This window comes from Ailuropoda melanoleuca, chromosome X (genome assembly GCF_002007445.2).
Source record: "Ailuropoda melanoleuca isolate Jingjing chromosome X, ASM200744v2, whole genome shotgun sequence".
In the NCBI taxonomy this organism is placed as follows: domain Eukaryota; kingdom Metazoa; phylum Chordata; class Mammalia; order Carnivora; family Ursidae; genus Ailuropoda; species Ailuropoda melanoleuca.
This window is the reverse complement of record NC_048238.1, coordinates 59,283,107-59,306,467: the sequence shown is the minus strand read 5'-3', so window position 1 is coordinate 59,306,467 and position 23,361 is coordinate 59,283,107. Positions and strand designations below refer to the sequence as shown.

Genomic DNA, 23,361 nt, shown 5'->3' with positions numbered 1-23,361 from the left:
ATCAGGGTGCATGTACTCCTTCAAATCTGTATTTTTGTATCCTTTGGGTAAACAGCTAGTATTGCAATTGCTGGATCATAGGGTACTTCTATTGTTAACTTTTTGAGGAACCTCCATAATGTTTACAGAATAGCTGCACCAGTTTGCATTCCACAAACAGTGAAAGAGGGTTCTCCTTTCTCTGCATTCTCACTAACATCTGTTGTTTCCTGTGTTGTTTATTTTAGTCATTCTGACATGGGTGAGGTGGTATCTCATTGTGGTTTTGATTTGTATTTCCCTGATGATGAGTGATGTTCAACATCATTTCATGTGTCTGATAGCCATCTGGATGTTTTCATTGGAAAAATGACTATTCACGTCTTCTGTCCATTTTTAAAATAGATTATTAGCTTTTTTGGGTGCTGAGATCGGTAAGTTGTTGAGTGTGATAAGTTCTTTAGAGATTTTGGATACTAAACCTTTATCATATATGTCACTTGCAAATATCTTCTCCCATTTGGTAAGCTGCCTTTTAGTTTTGTTGATTGTTTCCTTTGCTGCATAGAAGCTTTTTATTTTGATGAAGTCCAAAGAGTTCATTTTTGCTTTTGTTTCTCTTGCCTCCAGTGACATGTCTAGTAAGAAGTTGCTGTGGCCAATGTCAAATAGGTTACTGCTATTTATTTATTTATTTGACTGAGCCACCCAGGTCCCCTGGATTAACATTTTTTTTCTTTTTTTAAATAATTTTTATTTTGTTATATTAGTCACCATACAGTAAAAGAGGTTACTGCTTGCATTCTCTTCTAGGATTTTGATGGTTTCCCATCTCTCATTGAGGTCTATCATTCTTTTTTCTTTTTTTTCCTTTCAAGATTCTATTTAAATTCAAGTTAGTTCGGGGGCACCTGGGTGGTGCAGTTGGTTAAGCATTTGACTCTTGGTTTTGGCTCAGGTCATGATCTCAGGGTCATGAAATAAAGCCTTGCATCAGGCTCTGCACTCAGCATGGAGTCTGCTTAAGACTCTCTGTCTTACTATGGACTCTGGGAAACAAACTGAGGGCTTCAGAGGGGAGGAGGGTGGGGGATTGGGACAGGCTGGTGATGGGTATTAAGGAGGGCACATATTGCATGGTGCACTGGGTGTTATACGCAAATAATGAATCATGGAACACTACATCAAAAACAGGATATGCTAACATAACATAATAAAAAATTATTTAAAAAAAAGACTCTCTCTCTTCCTTTGTCCCTCCCCACTATGCACTCTCCCTCTCACTCTCTCTCTGTACAATAAATAAATCTTTAAAAAATGAATACTAGTTAATTCACATATAGTGTAGTATTAGTTTCAGGGGTAGAATTTAATGATTGATCAGTTGCATATAACACCCAGTGCTCATTACTTCAAATGCCATACTTAACGCCCATTATCCAATTACACAACCCCCCCACCCACCTCCCCTCTAGAAACCCTCAATTTGTTCCCTATATTTAAGAGTCTCTTATGGTTTGCCTCAATGTCTTTATATTATTTTCTTTTCCTTCCTTTTCCCTATATTTATCTGTTTTGTTTCTTAAATTCCACATATGAGTAAAATCATATGGTATTTGTTTCTCTGACTGACTTATTTAACTTAGCATAAAACCCTCTAGTTCCATCCATGTCATTGCAAATGGCAAGATTTCATTCTTTTTAATGGCCCAGTAATATTCCATATGTGTATGTATATCACTTCTTTATGCATTCATCAGTTGATGGGCATCTGGCCATTTTCCATATTTTGGCTAATACAGATAGTGCTGCTATAAACATTGGGGTGCATGTGCCCCTTTGAATCACTATTTTTGTATCCTTTGGATAAATACCTAGCAGTGTAATTGCTGGGTTCTATTTTTTAACTTTTTACTGTTTTTACTGTTTCCCAGAGTGGCTGCACCAGCTTGCCTTCCCAACAGTGTAAGAGGGTTCCCCTTTTCTACATACTTGCCAATATCTGTTGTTTCCTAAGTTGTTAATTTTAGCCATTCTAACCTGTATGATGTGGTATCTCATTGTGGTTTTGATTGGTATTTCTCTGATGATGAGGGATTTTGAGCATTTTTTCATCAGTCTGTTAGCCATTTGTATTTCTTCTTTGGAGAAATGTCTGTTCATGGGTTTGGTCTGTTTCTTAGCTGATTTTTTTTTTATTTTTGGGTGTTGAGTTTGTTAAGTTCTTTATAGATACTAGCCCCTGATCTGATATGTCATTTGCAAATATCTTCTCTCATTCCATGGGTTGCCTTTTAGTTTTCTTGATTGTTTCCCTTCCTGTGCAGAAGCTTTTCCATTTGAATTTATTTTTGTGTATGGTGTGACAAAGTAGTACAGTTTCATTCTTCTGCATGTTGCTGTCCTGTTTTCCTAACATCATTTGTTGAAGAGACTGTCTTCTTTCCATTGGATATTCTTTTCTGCTCTGTTGAAGATTGGTTGACCATATAGTTGTGGATCCATTTCTGGATTTTCTACACTGTTCCATTGGTCTATGTGTCTGTTTTTGTGCCTGTACCATACTGCCTTGATGAATACAGTTTTGTAATATTGTTTAAAGTCCAGAATAATGATCCCTCCAGCTTTACTTTTCTTTTCCAGGATTGCTTTGACTATTTGGTGTTTTTGTAGTTCCATACAAATATTAGGATTTGTGAAAAATGCTGTTGGTATTTTGATAGGGATAGCATTAAATGTGTACATTGCTTTGGGTAAACATTTTAACAATATCTCCCAATCCATGAGCATGGAATATTTTTCTATTTCTTTGTGTCTTTCTCGATTTCTTTCATAAGTGTTTTATAGTTTTAAGATTACACATCTTTTACCTCTTTGGTTAGGTTTATTCCTAGGTATCTTATTGTTTTTGACCCAGTTATAAATGGGATAAATTTCTTTTTCTTCCTGTTTATTGTTGGTATATAGAAATGCAACAGATTTCTGTACATAGATTTTTTTATGCCATGACTTTACTGAATTCCTGTATCTTTTCTAGAAACTTTTTGGTGGAGTCATTTGGGTTTTCTACAGAGAGTATCATGTCTTCTATAAAGAGTGAAAGTTTGGCTTCATTCTTGCTGATTTGGATGCCTTTTATTTCTTTTTATTGTCTGATTGCTGAAGCTAAGACATTCATTACTATATTAAATAGTAATGGTGAGAGTGGACAATAGTAATGGTGAGAGTAATGGTTTCTGACCATAGAGGAAAACCTCTCAGTTCTCTCCCATTGAGGACAATATTAGCTATGGGTCTTATGTATATGGCATTTATGAAGGTGAGGTATGTTCTATCTGTAACTACTCTTTTGAGGGTTTTTATCAAAATGGATGCTGTATGTTGCCAAATGATTTTTCTGCATCTATTGAGATGATCATATGGTTCTTATCCTTTCTTTTATCAATGTGGTGTATCACATTGATTGATTTGCAAATATTGAACGATCCGTGCAGTCCAGGGATAAATCTGACTTGATTATGTTGAATAATTCTTTGCATGTACTGTTAGATTCCATTTGCTCATATCTTGCTAAGAATTTTTTTGCATCCATGTTCATCAGGGGTATTGGTCTGTAATTTTCCTTTTTAGTGGGGTCTTTGGTTTGGAACCAAGGTAATGATGGCTTTGTAGAATGAGTTTAGGAGTTTTCCTCCCATTTCTATTTTTTGGAATAGAGAAGAATAGGTATTAATTCTTCTTAAATGTCTGGTAGAATTCCCTGGGGAGACATCTGACCCTGGACTTTTGTTTGCTGTGAGATTTTTGATTACTGATTCAATTTCTTTGCTGGTTTTGGCTCTGTTCTGATTTTCTATTTCTTCCTGTTTCAGTGTTGGTAGTTTGTAGGTTTGTAGGAATTTGTCCATTTTTTCCAGGTTGCCCAGTTTGTTGGCATATAATTTTTCATAATATTCTCTTATAATCGTTTGTATTTCTGTGGTTTTTGTTGTTATCTCTCCGCTTTCATTCATGACATAATTTATTTGGTTCCTTTCTATTTTCTTTTTGGTAAGTGTGGCTAGGAGAATTTTGTTAATTCTTTCAAAGAACCAGCTCTTAGTTCAGTTGATCTGTTCTGTTTTTTTTTTTTTGCTTGTTTGTTTGTTTCTATATTGTTTATTTCTGCTCTAATCTTTACTATTTTCCTTCTTCTGTCGGCCTTAGGCTTTATTTCCTGTTCCTTTTCTAGATCTTTTAGGTGTAAGGTTAGGTTGTGTATTTAAGACTTGTTTGCTTCTCAAGGTAAGCTTGTAATGTAATATACTTCCCTTTTAGTACCATCTTTGCTGTATCCAGATGGTTTTGGACTGTCATATTTTCATTTGCTTCCATGTGGTTTTTTTTTAATTTCTTCTTTAAGTTGCTGGTTAACCCTTTCATTCTTTAGTAGGATGTTCTTTAATCTCAATATATTTGTGGTCTTTCTAATTTCTTCTTTCTTTCTTTCTTTCTTTCTTTCTTTCTTTCTTTCTTTTCTTTCTTTCGTTGTTGTTGACTTCAACTTTCATTGTATTGTGGTCTGAAAATATGCATGATACGACCTCACTCTTTTTGTACTGGTTGAAGGCTGATTTCTGACCCACTATGTGATCTATTCTGGAGAACGTTCCATGGGCAATTGAAAAGAAAGTGAAATCTCTTACTTTAGGATGAAATGTTTTGAATATCTTTGTTAAGTTCATCTGGTCTAAAATCAGAGAGGGAGACAAACCATAAGAAACTCTTAACTATAGGAAACAAACTGAGGTTTGCTGGAGGGGAGGTGGGTGGGAGGATGTGGTAACTGGGTGATGGGCATTAAGGAGTGCACTTGATGTAATGAGTACTGGGTGTTATATGCAACTGATGAATCACTAAACTCTACGTGTGAAAGTAATAATACACTATATGTTAACTAAATTTAAATAAAAAAGAAAAAAAGAAAAAGAAAAAGAGTTCATCTCATCTAGTTTGTCATTCAAATCCATTGTTTCCTTAATGATTTTTTGCTTAGATGGTCTGTCTATTGATGTAAGTAGGATGTTAAAGCCCACTACTATTACTGCATTATTATCAATGAGTTTCTTTATGTTTATTTTTAATTGATTTATATATTTGTGTGCTCCCAAGTTGGGGGCATAAATATTTACAGTTCTTAGATCACCTAGTTGGATAGATCCCATTATTATGATATAGTGCCCTTCTCATCCCTTATTATAGATTTTGCTTTAAAATGTAGTTTGTCTGATATAAGTATGGGTACTCCAGCTTTCTTTTGGCATTCATTAGCATGACTGATTTTTCCTCATTGCCTCACTTTCAATTTACAGACAAAATGAATCTCTTGTAGGCAGCATATAGATGGGTCTTTTTTTAAAATCCATTCTTACACCCTATGTCTTTTGATTGGAACATTTAGTCCACTTATATTCAGAGTGATTATTGATATACATGAATTTAGTGCCTGTAAAGTTGTGTTACCTGTAAATTTGGTGTTTCTGGTGATGTTCTCTGTTCCTTTCTAGTCTTTGTTGCCTATGGTCTTTTTTCACTATTCATAGGGTCTCCTTCAATATGTCTTGCAGGGCTGGTTTAGTGGTCATGAACTACTTTAGTTTTTGTTTGTCTGGGAAACTCCTTTTCTCTCCTATTCTGAAGGACAGCCTTGCTGAATAAATTATTCTTGGCTGCATGTTTTTCCCATTCAGCACAGTGAATGTATCATGCCATTGTCTTCTGGCCTGCTAAATTTCTGGGGACAGATATGCTGCTAACTTTATTTGTCTTCCCTTGTAGGTTAAGGACTTTTTTCCCTTGTTTTCAGGATTCTTTCCTTGTCTGTGCATTTTGTGATTTTGACTATGATATTTCTTGGTGAGGACCGTTTTTTATTGAATTTGATGGGAGTTCTCTGTGGTCCTTGGGTCTGAGGTCTGTGTCCTTCTCCAGACTAGGGAACTTTTCAGCTATAATTTGCTCAAGTAAACCTTCTGCTCCTTTTTTTGATCTTCTTCTTCTGGAACTCCTATAATATGAATGTCATTATTACACGTTAAGGAGTCACTGAATTCCTTTAGTCTACTTTAATGATCCAATATCTTTCTTTCTTTCCTGTTTTTAGCTTCAAATTTTCCATAATTTTTATCTTCTTCTGCTTCATCCATTCTCATTGTCATTGCATCCATTCAGTTTTGCATCTTGGTTTTAGCAGGGGTTTTTTTTGTTTTGTTTTTGTTTTAATTTCAAACTCACCAGTTCTTAGTTCTTTTATCTCTGTAGAAAGGGATTTTCTAGTGTCTTCTGTTCTTTTCTCAAGCCCAGCTAATTTCCTTATGATTATTGTTTTAAAATCTGGATCAGACTTCTTGTAACTATATTGATTAAATCCCCGCTGTGACTTGTTCCTGTTCTTTCTTTGGGGCAAATTTTTCATCTTGTCTTTTGTCTGGATCACCTTTCTTTGGTGTGATTTTTGGAAAGCCTGTTGTATTCCTGCTCTTGAGAGTGATGGTTATATTAAGAAGCGGGGGGGAAGCTAGATCTTAGGTCTGTTTTGGTCTGCTTGTTAAAAGAAGCTAGATCCTATTTCCCCCAGAGCTGAAGCTTTGCAGCCCTCTATGATCAGTAGACTTGTTGTGTGTGAGGGGTTTGTGTGCGTCTTCTGGGGGAGGGGTCTGCTGTGTTGATTCTCAGGTGGACTTGTCCTAGTGGAGAGGCAACTGCCAGACAGACGGCCACGGAGCTTAGTGTAAGTGACTGCAGCCTCCAGTTGGTGGTGCTGTTTTGCTCACTGAGTTGGGTCAGTGGTGATGGGGAGGTGGGAATACGGTGTTGCCCCACTCTCCCTGGAGTGGGAAAGTAGTGCTCTTCACTCTTTAGGAAGCCCTTAGAGAAGAGCAAAGAATCACCCCATTTGTGTCCCTGGCTTCCAACAAATTCTCTCTTTCACCCTGCCTACGTCCAATCTATCTGCCTGCCAGGCCACGTGATACTCCATTTTTTCATCTCAGGCATATGGCTGGGTTTCAAAACTCCAAATTTTAGAGAACCGCCAGGTGCCAACCAGAACTGATCCTCTGGGCGAGGCCATTGCGTCATTGTGTCTGGTCTCAGTCTGTCCTGGAAATTGGTCACACAATAAAACAGCAGTTTGGAGTTTATGGTATAGCACAGCCAGAACCCAGCACCAAGGTTTGCTGCCCTCAGCTGATGTCTCCCTTCCTTTGTCAGTGAATAAGGCAGCATGTTGGTGTCTGTTGGATCTTTCACCCCTAGAAAGTCTGTGCCACTTCTCCCAAATGCACTCCAATCAGGGGAATTGTTCTTCCCCGTGCAGCCCAGGGGATCATCAGACCATGTTGCCCACTCCTGGGTCTCTGCCCTCCTTCCCCACTGGAGCACTGCCAAGCATGCTTGGCACCACCCTGGCAATGGCATGGACCTCTAAAATTTCCGACTTCGCACTCTGCTGCTCATAAAAACTTGCAGTGGTAAACCCCTCTTATTTCCCAGTCAGTGGTTTTGGGGAAGAATTCTTCCTGTGTAATCCCCTGCACGTGCCTTCTCTCTCTCTCTCTCTCTCTCTCTCTCTCTTTCTCTCTCTTCTCTCTGCAATCAGGGCTCCCTCCCCTCTTCAGCACCTGCAGTTCTTTTCTCTCCCAAATCAACTCTCCGCAGCTCCTAACTTCCATGATATGGCTGCTTTTCTACCTCCAGCTTTACAGTTTTCCTCTCTCAGTCTCCAGATGGATTTTTTGTGGATGTGTTAAAAATGATTCAATATTCATCTAGTTGTGTTCAAAGGACAATGCAAGCTCAGGGTCCCCCTACTCCTCCATCATCCTTCATCTATATGTCTTCTTTGGAGAAATGTCTGTTCATGTCTTCTGCTCTTGTTTTAGTTGGATTGTCTGTTTTTGGGGGGTATTGAGTTGCATTAGTTTTTTTAATATATATTTTAAATATTAACCCTTTATCAGATATGTCATTTGTAAATATCTGCCCCCATTCAGTAGGTTGTCTTTTGGTTGTCTTGATTGTTTCGTTTGCTGTGTAGAAACTTTTTTATTTTGATGTAGTCCCAATAGTCTATTTTTGCCTTTGTTTCTCTTGCCTCAGAACATATATCCAGAAAAATGTTGCTATGTCTGAGGTAGAAGACAGTAGCCTGTGCTCTCTTTTAGGATTTATATGGTTTTAGGTCTCATATTTAGCTCTTTAATCTGTTTTGAATTTGTTATTGTGTATGATATAAGAAAGTGGTCCAGTTTCACTATTTTTCATGTAGCTGACCAGTTTTCACAACACAGTTTATTGATAAGACGCTCTTTATCCCATGGGAGATTCTTTCCTACTTTGTCAAAAATTAATTGACCATATAATTATGAGTTCATTTTTGGGTTTTTTTATTCTGTTCTATGGATCTACATGTCTATTTCTGTGGCAGTACCATACTGTTATGGTCACTACACTTTTGTTAACATAACTTGAAGCCCAGAATTGTGATGCCTCCAGCTTTGCATTTCTTTTTCAAGATTGCATTGGCTATTCAGGATCTTTTGTGGTTCCATATAAGTTTTGGATTGTTTTCTTCTAGCTCTGTGAAAAATGCTGTTGGCATTTTGAAACGGATTTCATTAAATGTGTAGGCTGCTTTGGGTAGTATAGACATTTTCACAATATTTGCTCTTCTAATCCATAAGCATGGAATATCTTTCCATTTCGTTGTGTCTTCTTCAATTTCTTTCACCAGTGCTTTATAGTTTTCAGAACACAGGTTTTTCATCTCTTTGGTTAGGTTTTTCCTAGGTATTTTATTGTTTTTGGTGCAATTGTAATTGGAATTGATTCTTTAATTTCTCTTTCTGCTGCTTCATTATTAGTGTATAGAAATGCAACAGATTTCTGTATGTTGATTTTGCATCTTGTGACTACTGAAATGATTTAAGCATTCTAATAATATTTTGGTGGAGTCTTTAGGGTTTTCTATATATAATATGTCATCTGAAAATAGTGAAAGTTTTACATCTTTCTTGTCGATTTGGATTCCTTTTATTTCTTTTTGTTATCTGATTGTTGTGGCTAAGACTTCCAGTATTATGTTCAATAAAAGTGGTGAGAGTGTATATCCTTGTCCTGTTCCTTACCTTAGAGGAAAAGCTCTTAGTTTTTCACCATTGAGGATGATGTTCACCATGGGTTTTTCATATATGGACTTTAGTATGTTGAGGTATGTTCCCTCTAAACCTAGAGTGTTGAGGGCTTTTATCATGAATGCATGTCATACTTTGACAAATGCTTTTTCTGTATCTGCTGAAATGATTATACAGATTTCGTATTTTCTCTTATTGATGTGATGTATCACATTGATTGATTGGTGAATATTGAACCACCATTGCATCCTAGGAAAAAATACCTAATTGATTGTGGTGAAGATTTTTTAAATGTATTGTTGGATTCTGTTTGCTAGTATTTTGTTCATGTTTTTTGCATCTATGTTCATTAGAAATATTGCCCTGTAGTTTTATTTTATTGTGGTGTCTTTATCTGGTTTTGGTATTAAGGTAATTTTGGTCTAGTAGAAGGAATTTGAAAGTTTTCCTTCTTCTATTTTTCGGAATAGTTTGAGAATAATAGGTTAAATTTTAAATGTTTGGTGGAATTGCCTGTTAACCCATCTGGTCCCGGATTTTTGTTTGTTCGGAGGTTGTTTTTTTTTTTTTTTTAATTACAGATTCAATTTCCTTGCTAGTAATCAGTCTGTTCAAATTTTTATATTTCTTCCTGCTTCAGTTTTGGTAGTTTATATGTTTCTAGGAATTTATCCATTTCTTCTAGTTTGTCCAATTAGTTGGCATATTTTTTTTAATAATATTCACTTACAATTGTTCGTACTTATGTGGTTTTGGTTGTTTTTCTCCTCTATCAATTGTGATTTTGTTTATTTGAGTCTTTTCTCTCTTTTTTTTTTGATAAGTCTGGCTAAAGGTTTATCAATTTTGTTGCTTTATTTTTCAAAGAAACAGTTTCTGTTTTGTTGTTTTGTTCCATTGTTTTTTTTTTATATCATTTATTTCTGTCTAATATTTATTATTTCCTTCTATCTGCTGGTTTTAGTTTTTTAAAAAATATTTTATTTATTTATTTTTGCAAGAGAGAGAGTGCATGAGCTGGATGAGGGGCAAGGGGAGAAGCAGACTCCCCAGTGAGGAGGGAGCCCAATGCAGGACTTGATCTCAGGACCTGAGCTGAAGGCAGACACTTAACTGACTGAGCTACCCAGGTGCTCTGGTTTTAGGTTTTGTTTTGTTTTGTTTTTTTTTCTTTTTCTAGCTCCTTTAGGTGTAAGGTTAAGTTGTTTGAGATTTTACTTGCTTCTTGAGATAAGCTTGTATTGGTATAAACCTTTCCTGCATCCAATGGATCGGATTATTGTGTTCATTTTCATTTTCATTTGTTTCCATGTAATTTTTTATTTCTTCTTTGATTTCTGGGTTGACCCATTCATAGTTTAATAGCATTTTATTTAACCTCCTTGTATTTGTGGTCTTTTCAGATTTTTCCTTGTGGTTGAGTTCCAGTTTCATAGCTTTGTGGACAGAAAACGTGCATGGTATGACTTCAAGCTTTTTTAATTTTTTGAGACCCGATTTATGGCTAATACATAGTCTGTTATTATCTGCATTCTAGAGAAAGTTCCACGTTCACTTGAATAGAATGTGTATTCTGCTGTTTTAGAATGCAGTGTTCTGAATATATCTGTTAAATCCATCTGGTCCAGTGTGTCATGCAAAACCACTGTTTCCTTATTGATTTTCTGTTTGGCTGACTTACCCGTTTATGTAAATGGGGTGTTAAAGTCCCTTATAATATTGTATTACTTTGATGATCTCCTTTCTGTTTGTTATTCACTATTTTATGTATTTGGGTGCTCCCATGTTGGGTGCATACATATCTATAAATGTTATGTCTTCTTGTTGGACTGTCCCACTATAGAGAGTGTCTTTCTTTGTCTCTTGTTACAGCCTTTGTTTTAAAGTCTGTTTTTTCCAATATAAATATTGTTGCCCTGGCTTTCTTTTGTCATGCATTTGCATGATAGATATTTCTCCATCCCCTTACCTTCAATCTGCAAGTGTCTTTAGGTCTGAAGCTAGTCTGTTATAGGCAGCATATAGATGGATCTTGTTTTTGTTTTGTTTTGTTTTGTTGTTTTGTTTTGTTTTTGATGGGCCTTTTTTTATTATTCATTCTGTCACCCTATGTCTTTTGATTGGAGTGTTTACCCCACTTACATTCAAAGGAATCATTGATAGATATTTATTACCATTTTGTTCTTGTTGTGTGATTGTTTCTATCATTTTCTCTGATCTCTTCTTCTCTTGGTCTCTTTCATTGTTTGATGGTTTTCTTTGGTGATGTACTTTGATTTCTTTCTCTTTATACATTCTGTCCTAATAAGCATCCTAAAACAAACAGAAATTAATCTTTCCTTGACCAAGTTACAAGTCAGAGTTACTCCACATTCAATTTTCATTGTTTAGAGCAGAAATTGGGTAAGAATATATGAGCTAAGCCTGCCTATATATGAGGTTTGGGATATACCTGTACTCATCAGCCATTAACATGTGCTTCTAAGGTTATGTTTCATGTGTTTATGCTATTTCTATGATAGAAAATTTGAAACCCTTACCTTCCCACCCTGTGACACTGGAAAAAGTTTGGTCATGTTTCAATCACATTTTCTGTCCTCAAACTATTTCATATTCTTTCTTTTCCAATACTGGTCAAACATAATACTGATGAAAATAATAAGAAAATGACAGCACCTCTACCTGATGTTTTAACAATATCTGGGGGGTTATAGATTAACCCATTAAAATAGCAAAGTTTACATTTGATTTCTGTGCTACTTCTTCAGATTACCAGGTAGAGATAATACACTTATTTTGTCTCCTAACCATACCTAGGAGAGAGCTTTAAAATAGTGAAATTAAGATTTTTTAGTTAGGTTTTTTCCTCCACTGATATGTATGTATTTATTTATTTATTTTAAAAGATTTTATTTATTCATTTGACAGAGATAGAGACAGTCAGTGAGAGAGGGAACACAAGCAGAGGGAGTGGGAGAGGAAGAAGCAGGATCCCAGTGGAGGAGCCTGATGTGGGGCTCGATCCCAGAATGCCAGGATCACACCCTGAGCCGAAGGCAGACGCTTAACAACTGAGGCACCCAGGCGCCCCTCCACTGATATGTATTTTTCTAGAATTTTAATTCACATATCTATGGTAAGATACCTAAATCTAAAACTATTACTTAACATTTCTGAGCTGCAGAGCCCAATCAGTTTCTCAATAGAGTCATGCTGAAAAGTTACATGGAGCAGAAGCATCAGAAATATAAAATCAACAGAAGCAGTTATCCCAAAGGATATAATAATGAAAAATAAAAACAAAGCAATGCTGACAACAACAACAAACATCTCTATAGTCAAGGACCCTCTGGAGTTGTACCCACATACATATACATGCATACATACACATACACGCATACATACACAGAGGTTGCATTTTTGTCCTAACTTGCTTGTGATTTTGAGTAAACAACTTTCTCTCTCATCACATAACCTCAGGAAAAATAATTAACTTCTTTAAAGATGCATTACAATCCAACACAATTTGCAACATGGTAATTCTTATAACAAGAATTTTATTTCCTTATTAGTATATAATGTCAAACTTTTACTTCTAAATGTAGCATATAGGCTTTTATAAATTTGAAGGAAAATCAATGTAAAAATCAATAAATAATCAGGCATGAGTATCTAGGGGACTAATGCATTTAAGGGAAGATTCAATTAAATCAGTAGTTTTCAATCTTCATGATAACAATAGGTGTTCAGTTAGTGTGAAGTGTGTCAAGTAATTTGTCAATTATGCATATTTACAGATAAGTTTTATATAAAGATGATACATAAATATGGTACTTTCAGGAACTTATCATGTTAACAGATATATTTTTAAAGATTTATTTACTTTATTTTAGAGAGAGAGTGTGTGTGTGAGTGAAAGCATGAGTGCTGGGAGGGGTATAGGAAGAGGGAGAGAGACTCTCAAGCAGACTCCCCATTGAGCACAAAGCCAAACATGGAACTTAAGATCATGACCTGAGCTGAAATCAAGAGTCAGACACTTAACCGACTAAGCCAACCGGGAACCCCTAACAGATATTTTTGAATAAATGAAGAGTTAATGTTACAGCTCACATGCTAAGCATCACACATGGCCCTGAGTAAATGTCATTTGTTATGTCTGTGTGAGAGACAAAGGCACAGAACCTGTAAGATGAATCTTTGAGGCATTTCCCTCCTTATTGAATGCTATGCTGAGAACACTGTATACTGTGCTAAGATGGTGGTTAGGCATAGTATCACTGGGCATTATAGCATATGTTCACTGATAATCTTTATCCTTCAACCATCAGCAGCAGACTGAAAATATTTCTCTCATGCTCTGTAACTACCTGACACTAAGTATACTTGCTTCCCAGAGTGTTTACATCTCTATAAGGCTGAACAGAATGGGCCATAATAACACTTTAAGTAGGTTTTGCCTTGGGGCGCCTGGGTGGCTCAGTCTTTAAGCATCTGCCTTCGGCTCAGGGTGTGATCCCAGAGTTCTGGGATGGAGCCCCACATCAGGCTCCTCCGCTGGGAGCCTGCTTCTTCCTCTCACACTCCCCCTGCCTGTGTTCCCTCTCTCGCTGGCTTTCTCTGTCAAATAAATAAATAAAATCTTTAAAAAAATTAAGTAGGTTTTGCCTTGTCAAATGTTCAGCTTCGAATCTTCAGGGTATGTAAAATATTTCCCTAATTTAATCATATCTATCAGTCTAAATTTTCACATATCAAGTTTATTTCCAACTTCATTAGGTTCTCTAAAATATCTAAAGAACGGTAGCAGATTCCCTTCCAGGATTACAATCTAATGGAAATGATTAAATATACTAAAATAGTATACAATATGGTACTTAAATATGAAGCTAAGACAACATGGTGAGAGGGGCCAAGTGAATGACAAAGCCAATGAGTGCAAGGAACTCAGAAGAGAGAGCATGTGCTTACAGCTATTATTGATGTCACTTAGACTAAAGTTCATAATAGCACAAATGGTATATACTACATCTATCTATATTGCATCCAATCTGTAACTTTAGTGAAAAGATGTTGTATTAGTAACGTTTAATATACCTGGCCTGCTGTGAAATCTAAGCTCACAAATGTTATAGCATATTACACTAGAACAATAAAGGTACAGTTTTACAAAATAAACTTGGAAGCTTTCTAAATGGATGCTTCAAAATTTCTATGACTAAATGTTGATGCATAATTAAACTCTATAAATGAATAAAATTGTGTGGGTGTGTATTTTGTCTTTTTTAAACAGGTTAAAATTTGTGACCCTATCAACTTCTGCAAAGAGGAATTCAGATATATAGATTCCCTCCTATTGGTTCTGTTGATTTTAAATGCTGCCCTAAGAAGTGTCACTCTACTTTGTAGGAAAATAGTAAGCCTATATTTGCCTAGCCTGTGCTTAAAGATTTAACAGTGGAGTGAAGGAACAGTGAACAAATAACATTTAAAACTGCCAATCTACTTACAAAATACATCCAAAAGGAAAATCAAATCTGAATTATCAGTTAGCTTGACACTGGACCAGTGCCATGTTACCACTGAGTAGTTGTTCAGTAACCAGAGATCTATGCGCATTTTAAATGAATACTGTCATAAGTCCTTAAGCCACTCTTCCTATCACTTAATATAATGATACAACCACAGCAAGACACTTACATCTTGTCTGTTTTGCAATATTTTCAAAAATGCTTTGGTCACAATCAGCCATGCAAAATTTGTAATCCATGTCTCTTTGCAAACAAGTCCACAACAATCTGGGTTAATATGACTGTTAAGAGTTTTCTTGCTGATCTCCCACCTGCACCCCTAGATCCCTGGAATTCTCCTGAAAGATGTTCCAAGATGTGGCAGCATAAAACACAACCTATGGTTTGTTATTTTGCTGCTACCAAAAGAAAAAAAGAACTACTATTATTATTTTTCTTTTTAGTTGTACTTTTACCACATCATGTCTACACAGATATTAAGGCCCAAGTAGTTTTAAAAATAGAGCCTAGTATGAAAAGAAGAAAGAGTAGATATTTAAGGTATTTTCTCAGAAATAGCTATTTCTTAAGGTGGTCACAGTAAGGAAAGTACAGTCACATTTATTTTCTAGGTTAAAAAGGCTTTTCTTGAGTAAGTGAAATATCAGTTCTGAATAACCTCATTTATCCAGCCCTTTATTATCTGGCACTTTTTTCTGTCTGTATTTTTTTCCTAGAATCAGAAGGATTGAAGCTCATAAGCTTCACAAGATTTATTAGGTATGTAAGCTTGCAGAAGTTATGGGTTCATCTAGCATAGAGGGACATTTTGAGGTATTAGATGGTGTTCAGTAATTATTCCCAAATTCACAAGAATTTCAAGTTGTGGTTGCGTTCAGACAAGACTGGGAGACAGATATTGTCTTCTTATTATTTATACCAATCAATCACAACTACCATTCGTAGAAGGCCAATTAATTGACAGCAGCCAAGGTAAGTGTTTCATATACGCTATTTCATTTAATATTGATAATAGCCCTATAAGGTAGATATTATTACCTCCACTTTACAGATCAGAGCACTGAAGCTAAAAGAGGTTAAGTGAATTTATCCAAAGTCACAAAGCTAGTGGGTGGAAGGACTGGCTTTCAAACCTAGCTGTCTCTAACTCCAAAGCTTAAGTTTGTTTCACTATACTTCCCTGTTCAGCTTCATGATTACCTTATATAGATTTTTTAAAATCTATATAAGATTGTCAATCTCTTACAAAGAGCAAAAACACTTTTTGATGTGTTCTTACTATATAAATTAATGCTAAATTCTACTTACCAGTCTATAGTTTTGCTTCCATTATCATCCAAATGAGTGTGTACACAATTTAATCAATCTCACATCATTATGAACAAAAAGCAACTAGAATACTCAATTCCAAATCTAGGATCCTTTGCTGCTATAAAAGGATTAGTATTGGACCCCTGCCTCAGTAATATGAGGAGCTACCATTCAATCAAGAATTGTAGCTACACTTGTGGTGAACATAGCATTATGTATAGAGAAGTTGAACCACTATGTTGTACACCTGAAAATAGTGTAACATTGTGTGTCAACAATAATCAAATGCAAATATAAAAAATAATATAGTTTTAAGTACACACTGGGCCTCCAGGCCATTGTTCTTACCCTCATACAAGTAAAAATAAAATAAAATAGATATTATTTATGGTCTCAAGGATTTTATAAATTATAATTATAGGATTATAAATTCCATACTAGCAGATAATTTAAGCAATGGAATCTAGGCAGCCCTTAATCAAAGTCTGGACTCTTTCTGCTGCATGGAAGTGGGTAGATTAGGGCTGGGGTAATAAGGAGAAACAAAAGAACACAGGCTCCACATTAGGGTATGCTAATAATGTGCTGCAGAATTTTACATGTACCAGGTCCCTGTCTGCATTGCACCAAATGTAATCTAACTCTAAAGTTTAATATAGTAATTATTATTTACTAAGGTTTTTTTTTAATGGGCCAGGCATTATACTAAGCCCTTTACCTGTTTATCTTTTCCCCCCACATACTTATCTTATTTAGTTTCTACAACAGTGTTATGAGGCAGCTGCTATTGTTTTCATTCCAGATTCATAGATGAAGAAATTGATGCTCAAATGAATTAGAAACTTCCTTCAAAGCACACACTTGCTCAAGATCTGTCAGAGTGAAAACCACCACTTAAACACTAAGCATAATGAATAACAAAATAACACACTACCATGCTTTTTATCTCATGTTAAATTGCACTGTCAACTTAATGATGGCTCTTCAAGTGCAGATATGGTTCATAATTCTTTTGTATCATTCTTATTTCCAAACCTTGGCCCAAAATAAGAGCAAGAAAACCCATTGATTGTTTTAAAGGTTTTATACACAAGATAGATTTTTCTAGATAACCCCTTCAGTCCTTTCCCACTCTGAAGTTCTGTGATAATGAAACAAACATACCACAAGTAATAAAGGCCTTCTGGCCCTTTAAGGCTTGGTAAGAAAAAAATTACAGTGAAGAAGCAGTCATTCATATGAATCTCACTGCCTTTATATATTTAAAAAAAGTCTCCATTTAAAGCTGTCATATATTTGGACAAATAAATTGTGAAGTTAAGAACATTTCTAAGTGCTTCCACAAAAGTGTTAGTCACTTATGGCAATAGGTGGCTACAAGAAATTAGTGCTAATGGAGAAATAGAGCAACAAGTATTTTTGGCTGTTCTGGCCGCTTTGGAAATGCCCTAAAGGCAAAAACTTTCTTGAGACAAATCATGCTGTTATAATCAAATATCAGAGGTAAATATTTGTGACAAGTGCTAGTTGAACATATGTGTGGATCTTATGTTCCAGAAAAATTCAGGCTAAGTTTGCACTAAGAATTTAAAAATAAACCAATTTATTCCAGCCTTCACCTCCCTGCTTTAACCACTTAAATCATTATCAATTCAGTACAATGGGTTTCTATACAGATTTCAATCCTCTTTAGGAGAACTTTCTTGTAATAGAATAAAGGAAATTTGGTATATGAAGAGGTATAAAATGCTGGTGATTTTATAGTTAGCAAAAATGTTCTCCAACACAGTATCTCTTAATGAAACAAATTCTGGCAGTATAGAAACTTAATTACACAAACTGAGGCTTCTTCCTAAAGCCACACTTTCTGCAAATGCTACAGGGTTTCTAATTCTGGTCAGAAAGATTCTCCAGGCAGCCTTCCCATATAAGGATAAGCAAAAACACAGGAATCCTCCAACAGGCTAATGTAAGGTCACAGGGCAGGCATATGAAAACCAAATATGGTAGCTAAATTCTCCAGCTCACAACAGATACTAAAAAAAGGGGAGGGGCTGTAACCACCAACTCCAAACTATCAGTTCTTGAATCATAAGAAAAGTAAGCAATCAATCTGTTTTTATTCGTGTTAACCAGATGACAAATATGAGCCAATCTACCAAGTATTACATTAGCTCTGCCTTTTTCTTTTCGTTTTCAACTCTAGGAAAGGCTACCACAAAATGTGCTGCTAACATAGACACATTCAACAACAGGATACTGCACCTGAAAAAATAAGTTAGTCAAATCTGCCCCTGTGCAGAAGAAAATATAGATTTCTCAAGTATCTCAGGTGAACAGTTTCTTCCCCATTGTAGGGAAGGCACTGTCTCACACTACGACCAAGAAAAACATCCGTATAAGTAGCATCCTTTGGTATTAAGGATGAGACCTGAGGGGATCGTTTTCTTCACTTGAACTCCAGGATAGAACAACATCCTGAGATCTGGTCCATGGCCATAAAAGGAAGTTTCCCCTTCTTCTCACTACTAAAACCCCATAATTAAGGGGCGCCTGGGTGGCACAGCGGTTAAGCGTCTGCCTTCGGCTCAGGGCGTGATCCCAGCATTATGGGATCGAGCCCCACATCAGGCTCCTCTGCTATGAGCCTTCTTCTTCCTCTCCCACTCTCCCTGCTTCTGTTCCCTCTCTCGCTGGCTGTCTCTATCTCTGTCGAATAAATAAATAAAATCTTTAAAAAAAAAACCCATAATTAAGAACAATTAAGTTACTGTCCTTTCCTGGGATCATAGTTTCAATTAGGATTATCATATGCCTTTGCAATTTGAAGCCTGGTTAACTCAGTGAAAATCAAATAAAATTAGAAGCATTTTGAGAGTGTGCATCAAGAGCCATGGAAACATTCAAGTTCCTTGATCCAGTAATTTCACTTCTAGATTCCTAGTTCAAGTAAGTAATCCAAAAGAGGGTAGAAATTGTGCCTAAAGAGGCTATGCAATGTTTTGGTGTGTTTTTATTGTTGTTGTCATTTATTTGTTTGGTCTTTTAGCAGTGGAGGATTGAAAGTTGCCTGCATCAAACCATTTGGACTTGGTTAAGTAAACAGTGGTGTGGTCATTCAAAAGATTGCTGAGTACAATTGAAACTGACAACTGTATGATTATGTAGCAACAAGGACAATTTTTACGGTAAAAAGAGTGAAAGAGTGAAAAAGGAAGTCTAGAGAATCATGCATTTGCTATGAATCCAACTCATGAAAAGGAAAACTTTTTTAAAGATCAGACAGGAATTCAAACACAATTATTATGAGTGCTTATATACATAGCAGAAGTGCTATCTCTTAGCACCTTGCTCAGGAGACTAATTGAGCAGTGTTGGTATCATGAGACTATGGAGAATCACCCACCAGCTTTTTTTTTTTAAGAGAGAGAGCTCATGCATGCAATGGGAGGGGGCAGAGGGAGAGGAAGAGAGAGAATCTTAAACAGTCTCCACTCCCAGCATGGAGCCCAAGACGGAACTTGATCTCACAACCCTGAGATCATGACCTAAGTGGAAATCAAAAGTTGGATGTTTAACTGAGAAGCCACCCAGGTGCCCCCTCACCAAACTTCTTTAGTGATGTTATATTGCTTTACACAATTTTTAAGAATATTTCAAAAATAATTTTTTGTATATTGAGCTCTTAATAGACACAGTATAGTACAGTGCAAAGACCATAGATTATGGAATCCATGGGAAACATATTGTCATGGGACCCCCCATGATCCTCACCTCCTGGTATTCATGCCCTTGTATAATCCCTTCCCCTGGAGTGTGGAAATAGCCTGTTATTTGTTTACAATTAATAGAACATGGCAAAGTTGATGGGATGCATCTCTAGTGATGATGTTGTAGGGCTTTATCTTTCTAGCTGATCCACACTACAGTTTCTCTCTCCTTTGTTGGAAATGAACAAGCAAACTGCCATGAGTACTACAGGCTCAAGGAAATGAATTCTGTCAACAACTGTAAAAGCTTGAAAATGGATTCTTCCACAGTGGATCCTCTAAATGACAAGCCAGTCCTAGTTGACACCTTGATTACAGCCTTGTAGAGAACCCAGTTAATCTATGACAGATTTCTTGACCCTCTGACACTGTGATATAATAAGTGTGTATTGTTTTAAGCCACAAAACTTAGAGTATTTTGTTACACAGCATAGAAAATTGATATAGAACATGACTGACTTGAGTTTGAATTTATATCCTCCACTTACTATCTGTGTGAGCAAATTAATTAATGCTGCTGAGTCTCAAATTCCTCATTTATTAGTTGAAAGTAATAGCACTCACCTCTCAGAATGATTACAGAGAAAATTATAGATAAGAAAAGCAATGTACCTCTCACACTGCCTGCCACAAAGCAAGTTAGATTGTAAATTATAAGCTTTTTCATGGCTGGAGCTTGTCTATCCTGCTTATGATTTTATCCAGTGTCCATTATCATATCTTACCCATAGCAGGTATTCTTTTGGTTTAAGATTTCATTTATTTATTTGAGAGAGAGAAAGAGAGGGAAAGAGTGTGCACAAGTGAAGGGGAAGGACAGAGAGAGGGAGAAGCAGACTCGCCACTGAGCAGGGAGCCTGATGCAGGGCTCAATCCCAGGACCTCAAGATCATGACCTGAGGCAAAGTCAGATGCTTAATGGACTGAGCCACCCAGGTGCCCCTGTTGAATACTTTTTGCAATTTAAAAAATGATCCATTTTGAAGGTGAAATTTACAAATCTTGAAATTAAAAAGCCAAAATGCATACAGGAGGCTTAACTGACTGAGCCACTGAGGTACCCCATATAGCAGGTGTTCTATAAATAAATGAAAATAAGCTCTCAAGGAATGGTAGCTACTATTTTATGTATGCATAGAGAACTCCTGTTTTCAAGTTATTAAAAATAATGAATTACACCATAGTGCATCAATCATAATACAGGACAGTCTTTTCAGAGCAGTATGGTAGTGACGGTAAGCAGATGAAAGGCCAGACTCTGGAATCAAACTTAATAATATTGTATCTGCACAATTTAATGTAACTTTTTGAAAAGCAGCTATCAATATAAATAGAAATTGCACATGAGGATGATAAAGAGGTGTTTAAAGCAAGCAGTGTAGTGCTTAGGTAGTCACATTAAGGCAAGTGGTTTGTAAAGTGCTGGGCTGATACCTGAACATTCAAAAAGTCTAGTGACTCTCCTCACTCACTTCTTAGGGTTCTGAGAAACAAGACGGGCTATCAAGCACACCAAGCAAATGTTTGAGGGACTACACAGAGACTGTAAAATTCTTCCTAAGAAACCTTAAAAAAATGAAACTGTTTGCTTCATTATAGTAAGATTCCAAAAGTGTGCTTAGAAAAAGTGTTGATCACAGTAAGAAATTGTATCCTGACAAAAGTCTATAAAAAGGTGCTTCTAATGTAAAAGAATCTAATAGAAAGTTGGCTGGCAGTTAGGTACTGTCAAGCAACACATTTCCTGAGCCTGAGAGTCAATTTCCATTAAAAACATACTGTCAAGGGGGCACCTGGGTGGCTCAGTCCATTAAGCCTCCAACTCTTGATTTCAGCTCAGGTCATGATCTCAGTGTCATGGGATTGAGCCCCAAGTTGGGCTCTGTGCTCAACTTGGAGTCTTCTTGTCCCTCTCCTCTCTCTCTTTCTCTCTCAAATAAATAAATAAATAAATAAATAAATAAATAAATAAAATCTCTTAAAAATATATATTAAAAAAATACTGCCAGGAGTATGTTGGCTGACTCCGTTGGTAGAGCACGTGACTCCTGATCTTGGGGTCATGTGTTTAAGCCCCACATTGGGCATAGAGCATATTTTAGAAAAGTCCTGTCAAATCATAAAACTGCTCTTTTTCATAGTTTGGTTACTTTATCTGGCATCTATTAAACTGCTCCAAATGCAAATAATTACCACTCTCAACTGAGATAAATCTGAAGGAGTAGAAAAAAATTCCAAAGTTAACAAACTCTATACTCACAACACTTAGCTAGTGTTCACTGTAAAAATTCACTAACATTTGTTACTGTTAAAAGAGGAAGACCAAAAACATTGTGAAACAATGAGTAGGGAAGTCATTGACTTAATCTATGAAAGTCCCCCAAATCATTCTATGAAGAAGACCAATAATACTCTCAAATAAAAAGACATGCACGTTCTCAGAAATGCAATTCCTAATAACTAGGTTGAAAGAAAATTATTACTCCACTTTCCTTTACTTTTTTAAAGGGAAAAGAAACTGTTTTTGCATTTGTCCTACTACAGTTTTAACCCAGTAAAACATCTTTTTGATATAACCAAATTCTGTCTCAGTGCAATAAAAATATTGTAAGTCAGTGGCTTTTTTCAATTAAGAGTGGTATTGTGGTGGCAACAGAAAGAAGGGGAATAAAACAGGATGATTAAGGAAGGTTTGACATATTGGCTAATGACATTAGTCAAATAAGGAGAGAATCTCCACTGCCCACCATGAAGCAAAACATCAAATGCAGAAAAAGACCATAATCCTGTTGCATGTTGATCAAATTCATGGAAATGGCACAAAATGGTCCAATTCAACTTACTCAAATTCAATTTATTTACCCTTAAAAATTACCATTCTAACAAATAGAAGAAAAGATATATCAAATTTTTGTACACATTGTCTAACTGGGTAAAGTTCACAAATAATTCTGCCAGATTTTTAGATCACAGGGTCAGCTTTCCAAACAATGAAAGCCTTGTCTAACTAAATAGCATGGTTTATTAATGTAATGTAATGACACAAATAAGCATGACTTTCTTTTTACACACTGAAAACAAACAGGCACCCAATTTAAAGAAAACCCTCAGTCTATTCAAGGCAAAAGATTTCAAGTGGCCTTACGCAAATATATGATGATTTCAACTTTTTTTTTTTTGCTTTTTAAAGGAACTTTTAAGAATCTTTACAGAGAAATGCATATTACTGAATGTTGTTCAGCACACTGAAAGTTGTTTATATGACTATTTACTTGAGATGTGCAGGCTCAGTTGGTAGACAATTCTTTGTCCAATTACCTTCACACACACATAAAAGGCATGTCCCTGATCACCCTCTCTAGACCCTCCTGGGAAAATAACTGCTAACCATATCCTGCTAATGGTGGGTCCATAGCATAATCTTGACACCTAAAGTGCTGCCTATGACTTCAGAAAGCAAACACAAAAAAGTAAATATTACCTTTTCAGACCACGTTAGCTGTAGTGCTAATTTTGTCCTCTATGATTGGTGAAGTGATAACATTACAAATGAAATTAAATACTTTCCTTTCAAGGGAACATGGCAACATAGAGAAT

At 36.1% G+C, this 23,361-nt stretch overlaps 1 protein-coding gene across 2 annotated transcripts in view; it reads right to left on the bottom strand.

The window, feature by feature from the left end:
* SH3BGRL (SH3 domain binding glutamate rich protein like) overlaps positions 1–23,361 on the bottom strand; it is an 86,569-nt gene that overhangs the window by 5,974 nt on the left and 57,234 nt on the right. Inside the window, exon 2 of one of the 2 annotated variants that reach the window (XM_034649521.1) lies at positions 11,327–11,465. The exons of the other annotated variant lie outside the window; for it this stretch is intronic. Coding sequence (XP_034505412.1) covers positions 11,327–11,329 — 3 coding nt within the window. The 5' untranslated portion in view covers positions 11,330–11,465. The remainder of the gene's footprint in view (positions 1–11,326; positions 11,466–23,361) is intronic. 2 annotated transcript variants of the gene reach the window in all.